Below are 23,783 nucleotides of genomic sequence, written 5' to 3'. Positions count from 1 at the left end.
CTAGTCACATTTATGAGACCGCCAGTGTTTTGGCGATTTCCCTCTGTCACATAGAAGTGAATGCAGTGTGTTCATCCATGTGCAATCGTGGCTGCATTTATATGTAGTATATGAGAGCCCACATTGTCATGATCATTGGGGACCTGTATATATGTGGGACAAAGCGTCCTGACATTGCAAATCTGACCACTGTGGTAAGAAAAGCAATGTTTGATGAACCTGGTAATGGCTGATGGATTTCTAGTTTTTACATGGTTGTTTGCAGACTCCTCCGCTGGCATCGGTTGCAATTTCACAGGCTGAGTGTTTACTGTACAAAGGCAGATGGAAAGATGCCCACCTTCCCATTACATTCTCCTTCCCACCATTCCTGCGACACTGCAATAAAGCAAAAGTACCATGAAATTGTATCATTACTCACATTTCATGGCTAAGAATCCCCATAAAGTGAATCTCCGCACCAACACGTGCTCTTAGTCTGCACAGCACATCACAATGTAGTGCAGATGTTTGTCCTCCAAGGCTAAGACTTGTCCTGAAGAACACATAACCCTGGATAACACACCTGAAAAAGCAGTCTTGGTTTTACATGCAAGTTCCTTGTTCCTCCAGTTGCACAGGCATGCTACCACTAGATGCAAAGACTATGGGATTGACCAAGATGGTGGAAGGCTGTATAACTCCTCCAGTCCAATAGAGATGTTGTACGTGCATGCTGCCGCTTACACTACTGGGAAACCCAGAGCTATGCGGATAGATGATCACTTGTGATGGTGGGCAAACTCTTTCATAGATGTTCTATATTATGCTATGGTGACAATTATTACGAAAAAATGTTAGGCATCAAACACACAACCATACTATGGTTTCCAAACAAATCCATACTGAAGCAAACGGTGCACAGACTCATATGAGACCCACATGAAAAAAGTGGCATATTTCCATAGCTTACTGTATTAAAGAGCTATTCTTATATGAGAGCAATACATATATTGAACAATATGGCGTCTGACACCATACCGCAGCATATGGAGCGCCTTGTGATCTGTAACACTGCTTCAATATAGGGTCCAAGTCCATTTGCATTCCTAGTTTTCCTTGTACCGGTATGCAGCCATGCTTACCTTTATTGAGAACCTTGATAATATCTCCCTTCTTAAAGGGCAGGTCTTCTGGCTGTGAAGCCTCATAATCGAATAATGCGGTCACGCTGGTCTCCACTTTATCTTCTGATGCTGGAGGACTCGGGTCTTCTTCCTTGGCCAGAGACTGTTGCATCTAGGAATAGTAAATGTGCACATGGCTGTGTGACTATTCATGTTTTCAACATTTGGCAGTGCTGGGTGTCAGACCCCCCCTCCCATAATCTGGAGCTGAGCCCCTTGCACATGTCTCTTACCTCCACATCCGTGCACTTGAGTTTCAGGCAGTTGTCTGCAATCTGCTCCCATGCTTTTTCCACGTTGTCTTTGCTTAGTGCAACTTCTTTCTCTCCATCTATAAAGCTGTAGAGACAACAGGAAACATCATACATCCATGGATCCTTAGGGTATAGTGTGAGAAACTGATATATGTGCAAATTTGGATAGATAATGTATATGGACTTGAGTAGAGGTGTATACCCAGATTACATTGCTAAAGCTGTGTTCACATCTGCATTGATGGTTCTGTTGGAAGCCTCCAATGAAAATTCATGACCCCCCCCCCCAGCATGCTGGACTTTTTCATCCACCAAAATGACAACACCCCTTTATGGTCAAAGGAGTCTACTGGGATCCATTTGTGTCCATTATATGACAGATCAGTCCCCATAATTATTTCAATTCTGCTCCTATAATAGAACAGAAAATGGAAAGCCCAACAGAGATGTGAATACTGTCTAACAATTGAAGATAGAAATCACAATCTTTGGAGGAAACCCAGGAAGAACACACAAACTCCTTGCCAATGTTGTCCTTTGGCTGGATTCGAACCCAGTGCTGTAAGGCACAGTGGTCATTTAGTTATTATGATTGGATGTTTTTTCTAATGTTTCAGAAAACCTCGGGCGACACTTACTGCAGTTTGATGGCGCAGGGAGTCAGCTTCAGCTTACTGCTGATCAATACCAGGAGGTCGTCGTAAGAAAGTTTCTGGGAGACTTGTATAGCCACTGTGTATTTGTAATAGACTTTCACAATGTATGATGGTGAGGCAGCTGTTATGGATACCTGCAGTGAGGAGGGACAAGGGGGTAAAATGACATGAATACATGACTGGACTGTTTTGGACAGGATTTGCATAAATTCTACCAGGCCAAGACAAACCAACTTTGCCTGTGTTGATGAAGAAAATTTGGGGCAACTGAGGCAAATTCAGACCATTGGCAAGTAGAGTTGGGCAAACCTCTGTTTCAGGTTTGACAGCTTGGGTCCCCATATGAACGACTCTTTAAAATGGCTTAAAATATAGTGTAAAACACTGTCAGGGCTCCTCGGAACCTATCTATAAAACATAATATATAACACTGTCAGGGCTCCTGGGAACCTATCTATAAAACATAGTGTATGACACTATCAGGGCTCCTAGGAACCTATCTATAAAACATAGTGTATGACACTATCAGGGCTCCTAGGAACCTATCTATAACCATAGTGTAGAACACTGTCAGGGCTCCTAGGAACCTATCTATAAAACATAGTGTATAACACTATCAGGGCTCCTAGGAACCTATCTATAAAACATAGTGTATAACACTATCAGGGCTCCTAGGAACCTATCTATAAAACATACTGTATAGCACTGTCAGGGCTCCTAGGAACCTATCTATAAAACATAGTGTAGAACACTGTCAGGGCTCCTAGGAACCTATCTATAAAACAGTGTATAGCACTGTCAGGGCTCCTAGGAACCTATCTATAAAACAGTGTAGAACACTGTCAGGACTCCTAGGAACCTATCTATAAAACATAGTGTATGACACTGTCAGGGCTCCTAGGAAGCTATCTATAAAACATAATGTAGAACACTGTCAGGGCTCCTAGGAATCTATCTATAAAACATAGTCAGTTCAAAGCACATGGTCCTGCTGTGTACATAAGCCCTTAGGACATAGACAGCCCCCCACCACAGCCATGGTCCCCATGAGCATATTAGCAAAGTAGCTCCACTATAAGGGTATATTTACACAAGGCAGAATCACTCACCAACAACCCTTATTCAGATCATTTAAGAGGGGCACAAAAATTTCTGCAACGAATATGCCACATGTGAACATGCCCTCTATAAAGCATGTAAGAGCTGTAGTCATTTCAAATATATGTGAACCCCTAGCAATACATACCTTAGGGATACTCGGAGATTTTTCTCTTGTGGTGGATTTATCTGGTTTATCTAGTGGAAAAAGTCAAAAAGGTGTAATATACTCTTACACATGATAGCAAGAGCCATAATACATCATAGTAAGCTCGCGCTCAACACAAGCCTCTATCCTAGGGATACAAGGTGCAGGTCCAGCCAATAGGTGGTCAATATGCTGGCCATGAGTTATTCCAACCCTTTTATTTCAATAAGATTTGGAGATTATGCAGTTTACAGACCCCCTGATGATGACTTAACCCCTTAGGAACAGCACACACCTTACATCTTCTGTTGAGGGGTATAGGGCTGCCTCCATTGGTATATACTGTTGGTCTCATGATATCTTTAAAGCATATGCCCAATTATAAAATAATAATTTCATACATAAATAGCACAGGTGAATATAAGAAACACTGTCAAATATCTTTCTAAAGAATTATGTTTCTTTTTTCCAGATACCAGGCTGAGTTTCTTTTTACATAGCAGTCTATGGAGAGGAAAGGGGGAGGAGAAGGCCACTAGAAAATACACACAAATAACTGCAACTGATAAACTCTGCTACTTTGTATGCAGTATGAGGCAATTAATGAATTAACAGGCTCCTCCCCTTCCCTTCTCCATAGACTTCTGTGTGTGAGCTGAGTACAGAGACGGATTCTAAACAGTTTGAATAAAGATAAAGGATATAGTTTAGCCATATGCATGGGCGCACATTCACAAGGGTCGTTGTCTAACACATGAATTTCCAATGGATCCGCACAAGGATTGCCACACTCGGGGAGATGAATCCGTGTGGGGATAATCCATATGCAGAATATTAGTGGATTTGATAAGGTTTTAGATTCTGAGTCCATATCTAAACCCTCATAAAACCCCGAACATTTATATGAATACAAATAGACAGACATTTTCTATCTGCAAATACCAAGTACTATCATATCTAAATTCACAGACTATACCTTGTACATTTGTAGGGGCAGAAGAAGTGGGGGGCTCGGGTATGTCGGGCTTTGGGCTCGTAGCTTTTGTTGTTGCATCCTGTTCCTCTGATTCGGCTGCCTAAAGTAATAGTGAGGTTTATGCATTACATTAACAGTCATCTTGAGATTGAACCAAGTTTTATATGAAAATTTAGAAATGCAATAGCAAGATCCCATAGCCGATCAATAGGGGATTTAAAGGGGTGGTCCAAGATCATATATTTCCAGTGTTCCCCACTCACTGAAAATCTGCACAAAGCGTTCCCCGAGGATTTGCAGACAATTCATGGTAGTAGCTGGGCTAAGATGTCTAACAACATCCTTGCTGACTGTTTCCAATAGTAATCAGCAGAACTATGATTACAGCTCTGGGCTATAATATTGGCTGTAACTGAGGATCAGTGCAAGATAAGTAACGTAAAAGATGTAACAAATTATTCCATCTCCCTACAAGTGTTACTTCTATATTTTTGTAATTTTTGTGTAAAGCATATTAGATGTCTTACCTGGTTTTGGGACTTGAAGCGTAACTCTACTGGCTCCAGGTAGTTGCAGGGTACGATCCCTTTCTGTAGACACAAGACAAGACCCAAATAGGGGTCAATTCAGAGAGGAGTGATCAAAAATTGAGACTAATTTGACATGACTGTCATTAGCTACCACTAGGGGGAGCTCACTATATGCAGATTGCTAGAGCTCTAGCTCTAATGTAGTTGTACAAATCCATGTGCCGACAGCTCCCCTAGTGGTAACCAGAATTATATTCTAGTAATAAAGATGTATGGTACATTTAGTGGAAATCTATGGGACCAGTCTCAGTTTTGCGTACAGTAACAGGGACATACACAATGGGGTAGTTTCATAGTTAAAACCACCCCCTTGCTAATTCTCATTGGTTACTGGAGGGGTGTCAGGACCAGAGAAGGAGTTGGTCCTTACTTACTGCTCCCTCACCGGTCAATACTAGAGATGAGCGAACACTAAAATGTTCGAGGTTCGAAATTCGATTCGAACAGCCGCTCAATGTTCGAGTGTTCGAATGGGTTTCGAACCCCATTATAGTCTATGGGGAACATAAACTCGTTAAGGGGGAAACCCAAATTCGTGTCTGGAGGGTCACCAAGTCCACTATGACAACCCAGGAAATGATACCAACACCCTGGAATGACACTGGGACAGCAGGGGAAGCATGTCTGGGGGCATAAAAGTCACTTTATTTCATGGAAATCCCTGTCAGTTTGCGATTTTCGCAAGCTAACTTTTCCCCATAGAAATGCATTGGCCAGTGCTGATTGGCCAGAGTACGGAACTCGACCAATCAGCGCTGGCTCTGCTGGAGGAGGCGGAGTCTAAGATCGCTCCACACCAGTCTCCATTCAGGTCCGACCTTAGACTCCGCCTCCTCCGCAGAGCCAGCGCTGACTGGCCGAAGGCTGGCCAATGCATTCCTATGCGAATGCAGAGACTTAGCAGTGCTGAGTCAGTTTTGCTCAACTACACATCTGATGCACACTCGGCACTGCTACATCAGATGTAGCAATCTGATGTAGCAGAGCCGAGGGTGCACTAGAACCCCTGTGCAAACTCAGTTCACGCTAATAGAATGCATTGGCCAGCGCTGATTGGCCAATGCATTCTATTAGCCCGATGAAGTAGAGCTGAATGTGTGTGCTAAGCACACACATTCAGCACTGCTTCATCACGCCAATACAATGCATTAGCCAGTGCTGATTGGCCAGAGTACGGAATTCGGCCAATCAGCGCTGGCTCTGCTGGAGGAGGCGGAGTCTAAGATCGCTCCACACCAGTCTCCATTCAGGTCTTGTATCTAGGCACTATTCACTAGTGGGCGTATACATTTATGTGCACTTTATATTACTCCATATGCCCCTTAGAGAATAAAACCATCTAGCATTATTTTGTGGATGTTCTTATGTCAGTACTGCACTCTTTACATTCTTTGACATCTACGTATGTACCTTTGTGCCAGCAAGGACTTTGTAATAGACACACTTGTATACATAGTGTCATATGTGCCGGCACCTTAGCGTCTTTATTTATATGCTGTGCCTAGTAGTATGTTTCCAGCATTTTCCCAGTGATTTTACCTACTGTGATATGGTTGCCTCTGTCTGTGTTGAATATTTGTGTCTGTGTGTTTAACATACTATTCGTATTATGTATTTTTGGAAATGATTTTTCATTAATAAAAGATACTGTTTCATACTATTTTGTATGTTGAATATTTCAACCCTTTGGAACTGTTGTTCCTTTTTGTTTGTTCTTCCATTCAGGTCCGACCTTAGACTCCGCCTCCTCCAGCAGAGCCAGCGCTGATTGGCCGAATTCCGTACTCTGGCCAATCAGCACTGGCTAATGCATTGTATTGGCGTGATGAAGCAGTGCTGAATGTGTGTGCTTAGCACACACATTCAGCTCTACTTCATCGGGCTAATAGAATGCATTGGCCAGCGCTGATTGGCCAGAGTACGGAATTCGGCCAATTAGCGCTGGCTCTGCTGGAGGAGGCGGAGTCTAAGATCGCTCCACACCAGTCTCCATTCAGGTCCGACCTTAGACTCCGCCTCCTCCAGCAGAGCCAGCGCTGATTGGCCGAATTCCGTACTCTGGCCAATCAGCGCTGGCCAATGCATTCTATTAGCTTGATGAAGCAGAGTGTGCACAAGGGTTCAAGCGCACCCTCGGCTCTGATGTAGCAGAGCCGAGGGTGCACAAGGGTTCAAGTGCACCCTCGGCTCTCCTACATCAGAGCCGAGGGTGCGCTTGAACCCTTGTGCAGCCTCGGCTCTGCTACATCAGAGCCGAGGGTGCGCTTGAACCCTTGTGCACACTCTGCTTCATCAAGCTAATAGAATGCATTGGCCAGCACTGATTGGCCAGAGTACGGAATTCGGCCAATCAGCGCTGGCCAATGCATCCCTATGGGAAAAAGTTTATCTCACAAAAATCACAATTACACACCCGATAGAGCCCCAAAAAGTTATTTTTAATAACATTCCCCCCTAAATAAAGGTTATCCCTAGCTATCCCTGCCTGTACAGCTATCCCTGTCTCATAGTCACAAAGTTCACATTCTCATATGACCCGGATTTGAAATCCACTATTCGTCTAAAATGGAGGTCACCTGATTTCGGCAGCCAATGACTTTTTCCAAATTTTTTCAATGCCCCCGGTGTCGTAGTTCCTGTCCCACCTCCCCTGCGCTGTTATTGGTGCAAAAAAGGCGCCAGGGAAGGTGGGAGGGGAATCGAATTTTGGCGCACTTTACCACGCGGTGTTCGATTCGATTCGAACATGGCGAACACCCTGATATCCGATCGAACATGTGTTCGATAGAACACTGTTCGCTCATCTCTAGTCAATACTGCGTGGCCTCGGGCAATGATATTATACTGTAGGACCTAAGGACATTATACCGCTTACGGTAGACTCCCTCCATAATACAGCCTCCCCCCACTCACACACATTATGCACCCCTCACTCAGGGAAAATCCTATATGTGCCCCTGTACAGTTATATTGAGAAGCGGGATCAGAGGTATACATATACTGGCCAAATGTATCCCAAAAAAACATAGATTTGGCTAGTAAATGTGAATAAGACATACATGTTGGGAAAATTTTCTGACTTCCTGACAATAAATAGGTTACAATGTAGACTCAAAGTGTAGTGTGAACTGAGGCCAATCTTCATTGTGACATTATGTATCTACAACATTCCCTGGTAATTGTAATACACTGGATACAATGTTACTTCTATGGCTACATTTCCTCTTTCTGTACAATATCACTCATTCTGTGGTGAACGTTTCCTTATCTCTTCCTGGCCCTATCTCTCTCTCTTATGGTTTTACCCACAGCAATTCATCATATTTCAGCTATAGAGATTAGCTCTGGTATCTGCAGATAGTGGAAATTATTCATGGTGTATATAAAATAGTATAGCCCTGCTCCAGCGCAAATCCTATAGTTACTGCAATGTGTAAAAGAGAGTGTCACCAGAACCAGAATATCATCCCAGCCCTGCAGATAGATAGGTTAGTGTCACCAGAACCAGAATATCATCCCAGCCCTGCAGATAGATAGGTTAGGGGAACCAGAACCAGCATATCACCCCAGCCCAGCAGATAGGTTAGTGTTACCAAAACCAGCATATCACCCCAGCCCAGCAGATAGATAGGTTAGGGGAACCAGAACCAGCATATCACCCTAGCCCTGCAGATAGATGGGTTAGTGTCACCAGAACCAGCATATCACCCCAGCCCAGCACCAAAACTACCTGTGTTAGTTGCTCAGGAATGGTGGGGGCTAGAGAGAAAATTTCATCTGTGCAGAAATCAGAGGAGTGGTGACTATTAACAGATGCTAAAAACTTGAAATCCTGGTAGTTGTGAAAGGTTTTATTTAAATGAGTGCAGGAGTTCATTCTACTTATATACAAAGGGTTGGGACACTACTTCAAGCACTCACTACTCATAGTGCCGCATACATCTGTTTTCCAAATTACTATAAATTACATTTTTGGAAAAATAGATCAGCCCCCTCCTCTGCTGAGCACCATCTCCTCCTGGGACAGGGCTTTAACTGTTGCTACGAAATCAGTGGTTTGTTTTTGGGATGATATGCCTCAGTGCTGCCCCCTATGTTCTTGACCCTATAGCCATCCCATACAATTTCCCTCTCTAAATAATGATGCTGCTATCATCTAGTGGAGGCTCACAGATATACCAATCTGTATGAGGTTGTATAACCGGATACATTGTGGTACTGACAGATGGCTCTCACAGGACATATTCATATGTTGCAGATGGTTGGATGTCACCAAAGAATATTCAGAACACAATGTATCCGCTCATACTGTTCAGCTCATGGTCTATCCAGCCCAAAATATCCACAGAAATTAAAGTAATTTAAAACACATAAAAAACTGTCCATCTCTGTCTTTTATGGGTTTGATAAGAAGTGTGATAGGACGCCTATATAATCGGTGACCATATGATACATAGTCATGCTGAGTCTTCTTTACAGTGGCTCTGACCTAGTCACATGAGTGTTCAGGTTTACGTACACCCTAATACTATATTCATATTCCAGTGTGGAGGTATGACTGCCTAGTCCAAATCCATGCTGAGGGACACCATGATACAGCTTTCTGGTTAGATATTAGCCCCTTGTTTTCTTCAATGTGGGTTTTAGAGGGCAGTGCAGCTGTGCAATCTGCCCTATTATTAAAGTGGTCATAAAACTGTGCATAGTATATGAGATAGTCACTGACTAGTCACTTTCTATCACTGATGCCCTGCTACAATGGCAGCCCCTCAGGTCATTGCTGTCCATACCATCCGCAACAGGCCATGAAACAATATTATTATAACAGAATCCACCACAAAGCCTATGCTTGTTATAGATTCAGGCCCCAACCTTTCCACCAGATTTACCTTTCCATTGAACAGAACAGTTGCCCAGTTATCATCCCCCTTCTTCAGCACAAACACGATATTCCCGGGCATGACCTCCAGCTCTTCTATGGTCTCCGGAGTAAATTCAAATAGCACTCGGTGAGGTTGTCCCTGTAGGGTCCTGGAAAGACATCCCAAAAAGTTACTCTACTCCCTGTCTGATACTGGGGTAAGAGTCATTATGGAGTCAAACAGATATCTACGAGAACCAAGTAGACCTCACCAGCTTCAAGATCTCCAATAGTGCAAAGAATTACATGAATGTAGTAAAAGTGGTCACCAAAGTTTACACAATATAAAGGACATCAGAATTCTTCCCATTTAGATAAGGATTTCCTTAGTTTCTGGTGTCCATGATAAACCTATTTGTCTTACCTCAGTATCTCAGGGGTTTTCGGACGTGCTGGTGGTTCGTTGGTCTATCAACATAAAAAGGAAAAAAACATCATCTAAAATCTATGTATTATTTATTATGCTTACTTATATAGCGCCATCATATTCCGTAGCACTTTACAGATGTTATCAGTCACTGTCCCATATAGGGCTCACAATCTACATGCCCTATCAGTACGTCTTTGGTGTGTGGGAGGAAACCGGAGTACCCAGAGGAAAGCCACGCAAACATGGGGAGAACATACAAACTCCTTGCAGATGTTGCCCTTAGCAGGATTTGCACCAAGGACTCCAGCGCTGCAAGGCTGCAGTGCTAACCACTGAGCCACCATGCTGCCCTATGTATAATCTGCACCTTATCCAAGAAGGGAAGAGGCTGATCAGAAAAGGATTGGGCATGTCGGGAAAGATGCAACACTGCGGGGAACTTTATCAACCCATATATGCCAGTTTTCTGGTGAAGATGGTTGATAACATGGTGTATCTTTGGCACAAGGCTGGTTATTTTGCCAAGGCTGTGCCACATCCCCCATTCTGTGCCTTGCTCACCACTTTCTGCGAATGTTAGCAGAGCAGGCAAGCCAGGGTGGTGTCTCCTCACCCTCACCTATTTACTATAACTCACGCCGGAAAACTGGTGTCACTTATATAGGAAATCGATGCCGGGTCCTGACTGGTATGGATTTCCTTTCTGACGTACAGAACTACACCTGATTTATTAAGAGGTCGGAGACTTCCGATAATTCACGCTCAGTTTATTCCAGTTGGAGACAATATTTAGACTGGGGTAGGAAATAACATTCTTAATAAATTTGCATTTTGTGCACCAGAAATGCACCAAAATTTTTGCATTTTTTTGTTGGAAACTAAGTCAACTAATAGGCGGTGTAATGTTAGACTAGACAGTCTAAAGATGCCCCAGATTTATCATTCAGCATTAGAGTATAAGACTGTCTAGTCTGAGACTGCACTTAATTTTAGTAAATCCCTCCCCTCCTCCCATTTCCTACTTGGTTTAGTATAACAAATAGTCATTAGCTTTGCTATATATTCTTTAATAGGTAAGTTAGATGAAGTGATCCATATACAGGACATTGACAGAAAATTGTAGCTAAGTGCTCATTAATTCCAGTTCAATGTAGGATAACACCCAGAAGACCTGACCATAATGGTCCTATAAAAGGTTTATTTCCCAGTACACGGCATCCTGTCAAATCAATAAAAGGAGATGAATGGAGGGAACACTATCAGCTAACTGGTCTCCAACTGGGAATTGTGTCCGAAACGTTCATTAGTAGAGTTCACATTCAGTCCAACAGCAATGGCCATCCAGGCAGATCATCTACAATGCTCAAACCAAAACCGAAGATCTTCTAAAAACCTCCCTTTTCTTCTCCGATGTTCTCTTTTCTCTGATCTTCTCTTTGATATTCTCTGATTTCTATCTTTTCTTATCTGAACTTCACAAAACTGTCTCCAAGCCTTTTCCCTCGAACCCCCTAAACTCTGGAACTCACTGCCAATATATATTATATATATATATATATATATATATATATATATATATATATATAGACTGTCTCCACAATCAAAACCTTCAAGAGGACCCTGAAGACTCAACTCGTCAGGAAGGCCTACAACCTTCAATAACACTAGTGCCACCATACCAATATCTGAACAACTTTACCCTCACCTACTGTCTTTAGCACCCCCTTCCCTTATAGATTGTAAGCCCTTGCGGACAGGGCCCTGTATCCCACTGTGCCAGTTGGTCACTAAGTTAGTATATTATGCTCATTTGTATGCTTTGTATATAAATCCTAAAAGTAAAGGACCATTGAATTAATGGGGCTCCAAAAATAATCACCACAACCAGAGATCCACAAGTTGCAGACCACTGGTCTAGCTCTTCTCTTGATTTTTCTACAATATATCACCCAAATGTAGGCCCTGTACGCAGTGTTGGACTGGGAAGCCCATGGCCCACCAGTAAATTTCATTCTTGGAGTCCTCTATACAACTGCATGCAAATTTTATTTGACACCTAAAAGGTCACCAACAAATGCTAACCCTAACCCAGCGATCAGGAGGATGATGAACCTCCTTGTGAATGGAGTGCCAGTGTACTTGTGTGACCAGCGCTCTATTCTCTTCTATAAAACTGCAGGCACTGCTGGAGATTACAGTCCAGAACCATAGAAGTGAATGGAGCGCCGGTCACAAAGCACACTTGTACTCCATTTACCAGGAGACTTTAGGGAGACTTTTGTTCATCCGTTCTCCCGATTGCTGGGGGACCTGGCGGTCGGACCCCCAGTGACCTGACTCTTATTCTCTAGGGGATAAGTGTCCGTAATTGCACAAGCTCTTTAAGATAAACAGCGGACTTCTTTGCGACACATTGGTTTGCTAGCAATATACTTCCTTTTATATGAGGTTGTCAGGCATCGCTTCCCTAGCAACTAATCTGTTTACTATTGTTTGGGTTCAAGTTTAATTGGCGCTAACTTCTATAATAATTCTATTTTATGCAAGCAGTGGACATATAGGTCTATATGGATATATAGATGACATATGAGTGGGCCGCTCTCTTCTCCAGGAACCGCAGTTCTGTGCACAAAGAACAGCAGCTATTAGGAAAGACACTTCCCCTTTACTTACTCCATCCTCCCTCCATCACAGGGCATGTTATGCAACCCTAGACTTACAGTGTCTGTCTGGTGGAGCAGTTTCGCTAGTATTTGTTCTTATTGTGCACTTCTCCAATTGGTTTACCCGACATTCCAGGAATCAACCTTCATTGAACTCAAGAGATGGGGTCAATTGTTGAAAAGCCAAAGAAATGATCAAAAGGGAAATCTAAATCCCATCAATATTTGGTGTGACCTTTGCCCTTTATCTCTTCTTCTCGGTACACTTGCAGAAGGTTTTGAAGGATCTGGGCAGGGAAGTTGTTTCCACCATCTTGGAGAACTAAGCACAGATCTTCTGTGATGTAGGCTTGCTCCAATCCTTCTGTCTCTTCATGTCATCCCAGACAGGGTCTTGTGGTCCCTTGCTCCAGTGCACCTCAGCAATCATCCATAGGTATAGGTGCATAGTATCCAAAGGTTCTCTCCCACATATAATATACCACTATTCTAAATGCCACAAGGTATTAGGGACCCATTTACAGATTTTGCATTGGGACCCATGACTATCAACACTCATATATACAGTACTTGTCGGATGTAACTCAGATATAATAAGTTTACTTTCATGTGACTTCGTGCGACATAAGTCCTTACTCGCAGAAGAGAAAAGACAATTGAAGCTGGCCCTAGACATGGTTGGACTGAATATCTTGGACCCACCACCAGTAATGATAATAATGAGGCCCAAGATCTATCAAGATACCTTGTGGCAAGAGATTGGCTCCCAAATAAGCTCCAAATATGGTTGTCATTTGTTGGACCTTTGGGGCCCATTACTGAGACAGAGTCTTTGCCCAACAGCAGATCCTCTCGTGGGCTGCTCCTGTATATGTGTGATAATATGGACACATGGTTCAGCCGCAGCAAGGTCATCCTTACATCTATGGTGACAACCAATCTGATTATCTAAGGCAAATTAAATCTGTTCAATCATTCTAGAGATTTGTGGGATATTATCTAAGAGAACTGGTAATTACAATATTTAAAATGATGTATTAGAGGACGAGAGAGTATAAATGATACTGAGAAATTCTTCTAACTTTACCTGAGGTTGCAGTGGTGCAAAACCAGAGAAACTGTCTTTGTCGACGACAGACGCCACAACCTGCAGAGCAATAACAATCTTCATTAGTTAGAGGATCACATCAACCAAGCCCAACTCCATATACTGTGTGGTATACTGCAAGCTCAGTCCCATTTACTTGAAGAGGATTGAGATTGCAGTACCATGTCACACCACTATATTGTTCCAGTACTCCAGGGACTTCTACTACATAGGCTTTGTCTTTGTTGAATATATTATTAAAGGAGTTATCTGGACTAAAAATATTGTTGACCTATCCTAGAGATAGGTCATAACTATTATATCGGTAAGTTTCCAAGACTTGACACCCCTATTGATCACCTATTGTCAGCAGAAAATGAAGCAGGAAGCAGACAGCTCTGTTCTTTCTATAGTGGCTAGACAAGGTACTGCAGATCAACTCTCATTCAGTTGAATGGGAGCTAGGCTGCAGTAACTCAGTTCAGCCACTACACAGAGAACGGAGCTGTCTGCTTCCTGCTCTATTTTCCGGGTATCAATTACTGAGAACACCTGATCGGATAGTGTTGACTTAATTCACACTATTGTAGCTTTCTGAACATACCGTCGCTTTACCCAAGAAGTCTTTCTTCTCCAGTTGCTCCACAAGCTTCTCATTTGGCTGAAATAACCTCCCTTGCGGCATCACTGTCGGAGGAAAGTCCTTTTGTTTCTACAGACACAAAATAGTTAACGTGTTCACAGTAGGCTACCATTCACATTGTCACATTGTGTTGAGAACGGCTGATCAATCTCTCAGCATCATACATATTGTTTGAAGGAGCTGAAAAGACAAAACCTGTAGAAGCCATTCACCGGTGACGTCACGCCATCCTATATGTGCTGAGGATTTCTTACAAGAAAGTTCCCTTTCCCTTTGTTGAGAACCTTCTATTGTCAGATAATTATCAGGCCGCTGAAGCTTCGGAGGTAAAAATAGCTGTCAGCCCACATATAGGAATTATACAGCCGCCGCAGCCATGAAGCCATTGGGTGCCGCCATCTGAACGCTCAGCGCACTCTGCCGAACACTTCAGCGGCACTACATGTTCTTTTCACAATCTATGGAAAATTCTTCAACTTTCCCCAGAGCTTTATATTCTATTTTTTGCTATTAAAAAAAAAAAAAAAACACTCCAGAGAATTGTGGGAAAATGCAAGAGCAAAAATTCTATTATCGATGTTCATTGGAGCTAGACAAATTTTTTAAAGGAACTGTATAGATATCAATGCCTTCCTATAGCTGAAGAAATAGAAGTGTTACCTTTATAGATAGATGCATTCTGATAATGTGGCAAGCACCGGTGCACATACTATAGAGGCGGCCAATGTCACCTTGAAGGGAAACTGTCACATGAAAAAATGAAGCCCAATCTGCAGATGGTATGTTATAGAGCAGGAGGAACTGAGCGGATTGATGTATAGGTTTATGTAAAGATTCAATATAACCTGTTATTTATCCATCTCTCCTCGTGTGATGTTAAAAAGTCCAGGAGGCGGAGCTATCAGTGATCCCTCCTCTATGACCGTACATACAAAGATTGTATACACTGTATAGGAATCAGCTCAGCTCCTCCTGCTCTATAATAGGCTGCATTTTCGTGTGACAGGTTCCTTTTTACTTCTATAGAATCACTAGGACTTGTGCATGAGTCCCCTCTCCAGGCAAATTTCAGTTTTTGGAAAGAAGGGGGTAGGTAATTGATGCATCTTAAAAAGTAGGTGTAGAAGAAAAAAATATCAAGCCCTTCTGTCCTGGTACCCTTCTGATGTTTGCTATGAGGCCCCCTGTCTTCTATCTAAAGCACTGGTGCCGAGTACACAAGGCTATTCTATATAGGGCCAATGTATACCAGAGCGTTGTACACAAATTGTCATCATTTGCACAGGTCTCTGCCCCATTGGAAAGCCAATTCCAAATCCTACAGTATGTATTGTAGTGTGGAATGAAACCAGAAGGAATCCACACAAACATGGTGAGAACAGCAGATGTTGCCCTTAGTCACATTCGAACCCTGGTCTCCAGTGCTACAAATCAATAGTGATAACCTCTGAGCCAATGGGACACTACTCTCCCATTCAAAATTGACTACTATAAGCAGTGATCTGACAGTGGATTTCCATCTCTACTTGCCCTGGATGAATCTACATCATCTGGACTCTACAGTTTACAAAGGTTGCAGTTACTGTATATTAAAGATTTTTTTTTTATCCCCATAGACATCATTTTTGGATCGGTGGGAGAGCTGAGCTGCAATAGCGTGACAAAACCACTGCATAGTATACAGAGCTATACATAATAGCTGATCAGTGGGGCGCTAGGTGTCACCCCCTTCTAATATGATAGTGATGATATGCCATCAATATTGAGTCTTGGAGAACCTCTATAATATGACTGTATTATGAGGTCGGTACATTTGCATTTCCAAAACCTATTAAGGTAACATTTTCCGGTCTTACATGGCCTTGTGAAACTATTACTACATACCTATTGCTTTATCATCCCGGCTTCCTTCTGTGGTTTGCAGACATGTCATTATTTGACAAGCAGAATTTTTATTGAACATGGAAACTTATAGAGCCGTATTGTCCACTCTGTGCCAAATACTTTATGAGGACAATGGTGACTTGTAGAAATCTGTTTTACATTAAAGGGGTTTTCCAGGCTGAAAATATTGCTGACCTGTGCTAAAAGTAGGTCATCAATATCATATTGGGTATCTAACACCTGGCACCCCTACAAATCAGCTGTTCTGAGCTGTTCCCATTACTAATCTGCAGTAACCTGTTCTGGCCACTACACAAAGAACAGTGCTGTCTACTTCCTGCTCCATTCTCTGTGTGTCAGCTGCTCAGAACAAATGATTGGTGAGGGTCCCTGTTGTTGGATCTGATATCGATTACCAATCCTTAGGATAGGTCAGCAATTTATTTAGCCTGGAAAACCCCTTTTAACAGGCGGTTAATCAAACTGATCAGTATGTAGAAGTATAATCATCAAAAACATAGAAGAGGGGACGCAGAGACACAGTTGCATTAGGGCAGGTGTCTCAGGCTGCATTCACACTACGGAACACCAGCGTGTATCACAGCCGTACACGCCGGCGTTACAGCAGGGCTGCCGGACACTTCCCATTCATTTCTATGGGAGCCGGCATGCGAGCGCTCCCCATAGAAATGAATGGACTGCTTTTTTCCATTCATTTCTATGGGGAGCGCTCACATGCCGGCTCCCATAGAAATGAATGGGAAGTGTCCGGCAGTCCTGCTGTAACGCCGGCGTGTACGGCTGTGATACACGCTGGCGTTCCGTAGTGTGAATGCAGCCTCAGGAAGCCCAAAAGCCCCTCTCCCACATAAGACATCAGTACTGTTAATCAGACATTGTAGCTGGGGGGGCCCATGTTACACAGTTTATAAAATGGTCAGAGAGCACGAGAATCTATCAGATCTGTATAAGGTACATTGAAAGGCGTTATTACCAAATATAATCAGCCCATCATATAATAATGTTTCATCGTCTGTCTGGTATACTTTGTCCTTTACTGGTATAGTACTGATATATTAGTATACCTGAAATACATAGGTGAAAAATATTGGTGACCTATCCTAAGGATAGGTTATCAATATCAGGTCGGTGCTGTTCTGATAGTCCAACACTCAGCACCCCCATCGATCAGTTATTCTCAACAGCTAATACACAGAAGCAGGAAGCAGACAGCACTGTTCTCTGGGTAGTGGCCAGACAAGGTACTGCAGATCAGCTCTCATTCATTTGAATGGGGCCTAAGCTGCAGTAACTCTAGTTTCAGCTACTGCAAAGGGAATAATGCTGACTGCTGACTGCTCCATTCTCTGTGTATTAGTTAATGTGAACAGCTCATCAATGGGGGCATTGGGTGTTGGATTCCCACCGATCTGATATAGATACTAATCTATTCTTAATATAGTTCATCAACATTTTTTAACCTGTACAAATCACTTTAAGATGATCTTGAGTCACTTCTAGTAGAAAATGGCCCCATAAAATTAGTACAGGGCTACAACTAAGTACATAACTATACTACATAGTCATAATAGCAGGATACTGCAAGTGGAAATTTGGAGTAACCCAGTCATAGAGAACAAAAACCCTTGTATCCTGCATAGTCCTACACACAACCGCTCAAGATTCTAGAAGACGTCTCGGGCTCACCAGGATTTCCTGCATTGCCTTCTCTATCTTGGTACCATGTCGTGGTTCTGCCTTCTGACTCAGGGCTAGGATGAGGTTTTCTTCTGCTTTTGCCCAATTGCCCATTTTTACATTTGCAAGAGCGGCATTATATAGCACCTGAAAAGAGTACCAAAAGTATAAAGACATGAAAAATAACACCTAATAGTAGTCAGAAACAGTAACATGTCGGCAATTTTGGCAACCATCTCATTCATGTGAATGGGGTTTGCAGAAATCAGATATATGGAATTGACATTGCAACGAATCTGCATTCTGTAACCTTAAAAAATTGGAGGTTGTCATCTGCGTCCATCCATATTAAACTAAACAACTTGGCCTTTCCTATAGACAGAATCGGACTGGCCCACCAGTATACCAGAGGATCTACCAATGTGTGCAGGTTCTAACACAATAATGGTCCAGTAGAAGACACCCAAATATGAGGGGCACTACAGTCTATTTCCGAGGAACCTCAGGCAGTCACTGGAGTGAATGTTTCATCAGTAGAGATGGGTGAACCCCTTAAGATTTGTTTTGTTTCAGGTTTGAACTAGAGATGAGCGAACACTATTCGAAACAGCCATTTCGAATAGCATGCTCTCATAGAAATGAATGGAAGCGGCCGGCCGCTTAACCCCCGCGTGCCGGCTACGTCCATTTATTTCTATGGGAACGTGCTATTCGAAACGGCTGTTTCGAATAGTGTTCGCTCATCTCTAGTTTGGACGGTTCAGAGCAATGATTTGTTTTGGTGTGAACAAATTTGTTACGAATCACAACTTAAATTGGCATAACACATAGTGTAAAACAGTCTTGGGGCTACTCCAGAAAACTGGGGCCCAATTACAGAAGAGCCGTCGCCTGTCACTAAAATATTATATATGTAGGTCATATATTGCACACAGATTTTATTGAGTTTTTTTATATCCTCAGAATTGTAGCATGGAATGTAGCTTACCTCCTGAATGCAAGAGGGCAATGGTCTCTCAGACACAAATGGTGTATCAAGTGCAGAAGTCCATCCACAGGGAAGTGGCCATGAGTAAGAGCTGAGCCTCATGACTTAACATGGGCACTACAGAGTACATGGACTCAGAAGCAGAAGGCTCCGTCCACTGTTTATTGGCCATCAATGGGAGCTGAGCTTCAGGCATGGCCACTATCGTATCCAGTATACAGAGCCAAAAGCTGACACTCTTTACACTGTATAGAGTATGCAGGTGATTGATGGGTGTGCCAAGTGTCAGACCCAAATGATCTGATACCGATCACCTGCACAGAATTCAACCAGGGGAAACAAAATTGTTACCTAGCCATAAGAATGAAAACACAAAATCCCTTCCAAAAAGGCATTGTCCCATCAAAACAACCATCTTTTCTGTAATAGAATTACTAATATAGTGCGACTATTGGTTGCTTGGATTTTGAGCTCTGTCATCTTCAAATCCATATGTCATCCCCATTTCTATAGCACTGAATAGTTGAGCTCCTGGTTGAGTAACATTACTTTCTGACTAGTCGCTCACCTCACAACTGTAGAGTTTAAAAGTCAGGCCCAAGATCTTGTAGTCAATGAGTTGGTTACCCCTGAGCTCTGTAAAGCAGCGAGACCAGTCCTGGAGCGCTTCGCTATACCTGTACATGAATACATTGCAATCTATTAGCATACATTGCAATTTACTAGTATACATTGCAATTTATTTCCCTATACATAAGGAAAGTATCTAGTAGAATTTACAAGTATGAAACAATTGTCTGAATGGCCAACACATAGCACCAGCCATATCTTCAAGGGACTGATGTTATAAGAACCCTTTAAGCTAAGGCTCCACATTGCGGAAACGCAGCGTTTTTTGTTGCAAATTTTGCTGCAATTTATTTCAGCCAAAGCTTTATTAATCCTGCCCATCCCCTTTAAAAAAGACTTAAGTATCACTAATTGTAAAAAAGACCTGTATTATATAAAAGTTATGGCGTTCCTTACTTGCCCTTCTTGAAGAAGACTGAACCACGCTGAAAATACCCCACAGCCAAGTGTGCGTCTTTTTCTATGGTGCTTGTAAAGGCCTGAAAAGACAGCAATAGTAATGTAAAATAATCCATATACATGACATATTATCGCACTTACGTATACATATCACATTTACATATACCGCATTTTTTCATTGCGTTTTTACTGCATTTTTCTCTACAGATTTTCTTCCCTTATTAAAAGGATCCGATCATTCAAACCTTAACACGTCGGAATAGCCTTAAGAAAGGCTATTCTTCTCCTACCTTTCGATGTCTTCTCCACGCCGCCGTTCGCTTGAAACCCTGTTTTTTGTCGGTAAGCAAATGAGTTCTCCCACAGCACTGGGGGCGGTCCTCAGCACTCAAACAGCACTGGGGGCGTCCCCAATGCTGCGAGAGAACTCTCCAGCACCGCCTCCATCTTCTTCAGCAACGGCCTCTTCACAGTGTCTTCTTCCGGTGCACGGCGGGTCAAAATTCAACGCATGCGAAAGTCGGCTCTGCCAGCAGGTCTCACTTCACATGCAGGCGGCCATTTTTTTGTGGCCACTTAAGCGAGCATGCGCAGTATTCTCCTGTAGTTCTATGGCTGCCCGCATGTGAAGTCGGCTCTGCCCGAGGCCCGCTGGCACAGCCGACTTGACCTCATGTTCTCTATCTAAATGTTGAGTCTTCTATGTTGTACTATCTGAACTGCACATTTATGTAGTTGCGGGCTTGTTAGCACCACATATCATTTGCAACATTGGGCAAAATCTAAGATAGCCGTCGCCTGCCGTTATTTAGAGGTTTCACGTTGCTAGGTAGTGTGGTGTTTCTCATGTAGCCCAATGTAATGAGTTATGGGTATATGTCTAGGTTTTAACAGTATCACAATAAAAGTTGAGGTTTTTTTAGTATTAGATATCCAGGCCATTTCTTTTCTTGTGTTTTGATATTTATCGGGGAGGTGGGGGTTAATATGACAGTAATAGTCATACTGCCCCCATGGGTAATAGCCCACCCTTATAAGTAATGCTGTTACCTGCAAGGGTGCACTATTTCTGTAATAGTAAGCTAATAACACCCCCATAGGTAATAGTCCCCCTCCCCACATACCATTGCATATTCTGTTGTACTTAGAGAACAATGACGGGATGGGTAGGACCTCCTCTTGCACAGCCTGTGCGCATCTTCTATTTTCTTCCCACTGGAAACATAGAACACAGCCTGTGCGCATCCTCCTGGAACCTTGATCCCTATTTTATGGTACCAAGAGGATACTCCGCTCACCCCACCACTGTTGTGAACGTACAATAATTGTACATTTCAAAGACTAGGGGGAGGTCACCTGAGGGAACCTGCGGCCCAGTAATGTCCAGATTTGCCGATGTGAACCTACCTTAAGTTCTGGTTCACATCCTCCCGGATGGAAACCTATTCGCATAGAAATGCAGTTACCTGGGAAAATACGCGGACCCCATAGACTATAATGGGTCCATGTGCTTTCCGTTTGGTATCTGCACAAAACATGTGGAGAGAAAAGTGGTTAGCAGCGGAAACCACACGGACCCTATTATAGTCTATGGGGTCCACGTGTTTTCCCAGGTAACCGCTTTTCTATACCTATAGGTTTTGGTTTGGGGATCCCCCAAGCGGACTACTCAAACACATTCCTGAACGCAGATGTGAACCGGACCTAACGGTGCTGTCATATGGTGTACCGTGCAGTCCCGTAGTCACCCGCCAGTGATTTCACTAATGGTCTAGTACTAATAGAGTATAGGTTTTCCCTTGTGGAAAACTGCAATTCTGCATTACCAGCAATGACAGACTAATAGTCAATCACTTACATGAAAGCAACGGCCTCCCTATCTTAGAACACATCACAGGGTACAACCCTAAAAATTAGGGCATAAATGACAATTTCTAAATACAAGGTCATTTTTAGAGTCACTCCCATTCACAGCTGTGTCTTACCAAAAATAAACTGTAAGACTACACAGGCGTTACAATTTCCCACAGCTGCCGTATGCTGAGATCATACAATGTAGTAACCTGTATTCTGCGGACAAATGAAGCCATTCTATAATCTATTCTATATGGGGGTTATATATATAGCGCCATCATATTCTGCAGCCCTTTACAGACATTGTGGTCACTTTCCCATATAGGGCTCACAATCTAAATTTCCTATCAATATGTCTTTGGAGTGGCGGGGGGGGGGGGGGGGGGCCTGGGGGACCCAGAGGAAACGCAAACAAGGGGAGAACATCCAAACTCCTTACAGATGTTGTCCTTGGCAGGATTGGAACCCAGGACTCGCACTTACAAAAATAGGACATTGTTTTACCTGTTCAGCCCCATGTAAATCTCCTAATACCAGATGGCAGCAGCCGATATTAAAGCAGATCTTGGATCGAGGGTCTGTGATGGCTGTAAAAGCCTTCAGGGCGTTATTCCAGTCATTTTTGTCCGCCGCAGCCACTCCCTCGCTCCATAGGCGCATAATCTCAACCAAAGCCATCACGGTGCACTAGGATGGGATCCTTCCTCTGTGACCAGGTTTTAGGACAAGTAACTGCACCCCTGTAGCGCCGGCACTCTTCATATGTGCTGTGACACAAGAGGAAACAATGTGACACTACACAACAGTAGGCAACAGATTCTGAAACCAAAGTTTTGTACAACACGTAACAACTTCCCCTATTGAATGCTCTTCCTCTATTACTACTGCGCAGACTGGAAGGGCTGAAGTGTTCACAGCCGGTATTCTCCATATACTCATTTATAGCTGTTATTTATATGGCACCAACAAATTCTGCAGCGGTGTACTGAGATTGAGATCATATACATTAGTCCTTCATAAATTCATTTGAGAAACAATTCTATTCCATACATCCTTCCCTAAAGGATCTTGTGGTAGAGTTCAGCCATCAATCTAAAAAGTTAAAGCTGCAGTTTAAAGCATGGTGTAACAGAGCAGCAGACAGTTTATGAGAATAGATGCGGATTTCAGACTACTTCAGACCCCCTAGTAAACCATTAAAGAGGTTTTTTTTATTTATGTAGATTGTGAGCCCCATATATCCATTTTCCTATCAGTATGTCTTTATAGTATGGGAGGAAATCCACACAAACACAGGGAGAACATACAAACTCCTTGCAGATGTTGTTCCTGGCGGGATTTGAACCCAGGACTCCAGAACTGCAAGGCGCCATATGTTGCCCCTTCCATTAAAGAGTTTGTGCAGGACCTGATGGTAATTGATCCATAGGATAGTTCATCAGTATCAGATTGGTTAAGGTGTGACCCTGACCTGATCAGCTGTTTTGGCTGCTGGAAGTCATATATACTAGGTATACAGCTGGAACCCCTCTGCTTCTATATGTATACTGCATATGCATACATATGTGCACTGTATACTATATACAAAACTCAGTGCACAGGTAGTGGTGGTGCCTGGAACTGCAGCCTTGTTCCCATTCACTTAAATAGGAGCAGAGCATATATCTAGTAAATGGCTTCCAGCGGCAGAAAGGGTTGATTGGGATGAGATCCAGGTGTCAGACCCTGACAATCTGATACTGTGGATAGGTCATCAGT

At 42.9% G+C, this 23,783-nt stretch overlaps 1 protein-coding gene across 1 annotated transcript; it reads right to left on the bottom strand.

The window, feature by feature from the left end:
• Positions 1-225: 225 nt before the first annotated feature.
• On the bottom strand, positions 226-22,777 carry NCF2 (neutrophil cytosolic factor 2). Its single transcript, XM_075287839.1, has 15 exons — positions 22,530-22,777; positions 20,169-20,251; positions 19,711-19,819; positions 18,164-18,301; positions 14,534-14,641; positions 13,930-13,989; positions 10,174-10,217; positions 9,778-9,919; positions 4,826-4,888; positions 4,299-4,398; positions 3,323-3,372; positions 2,059-2,210; positions 1,400-1,505; positions 1,125-1,278; positions 226-378 (listed from the first exon to the last, which is right to left on the bottom strand). Exons 1-15 carry the CDS (start codon positions 22,701-22,703, stop codon positions 308-310), a joined length of 1,554 nt encoding a protein of 517 aa, XP_075143940.1. The 5' UTR covers positions 22,704-22,777; the 3' UTR covers positions 226-307.
• Between the last annotated feature and the right edge of the window lie 1,006 nt (positions 22,778-23,783).

The sequence above is a fragment of the Leptodactylus fuscus genome, chromosome 9, assembly GCF_031893055.1.
Source record: "Leptodactylus fuscus isolate aLepFus1 chromosome 9, aLepFus1.hap2, whole genome shotgun sequence".
NCBI lineage: Eukaryota > Metazoa > Chordata > Amphibia > Anura > Leptodactylidae > Leptodactylus > Leptodactylus fuscus.
This window is presented reverse-complemented; position numbering and strand designations above follow the sequence as displayed.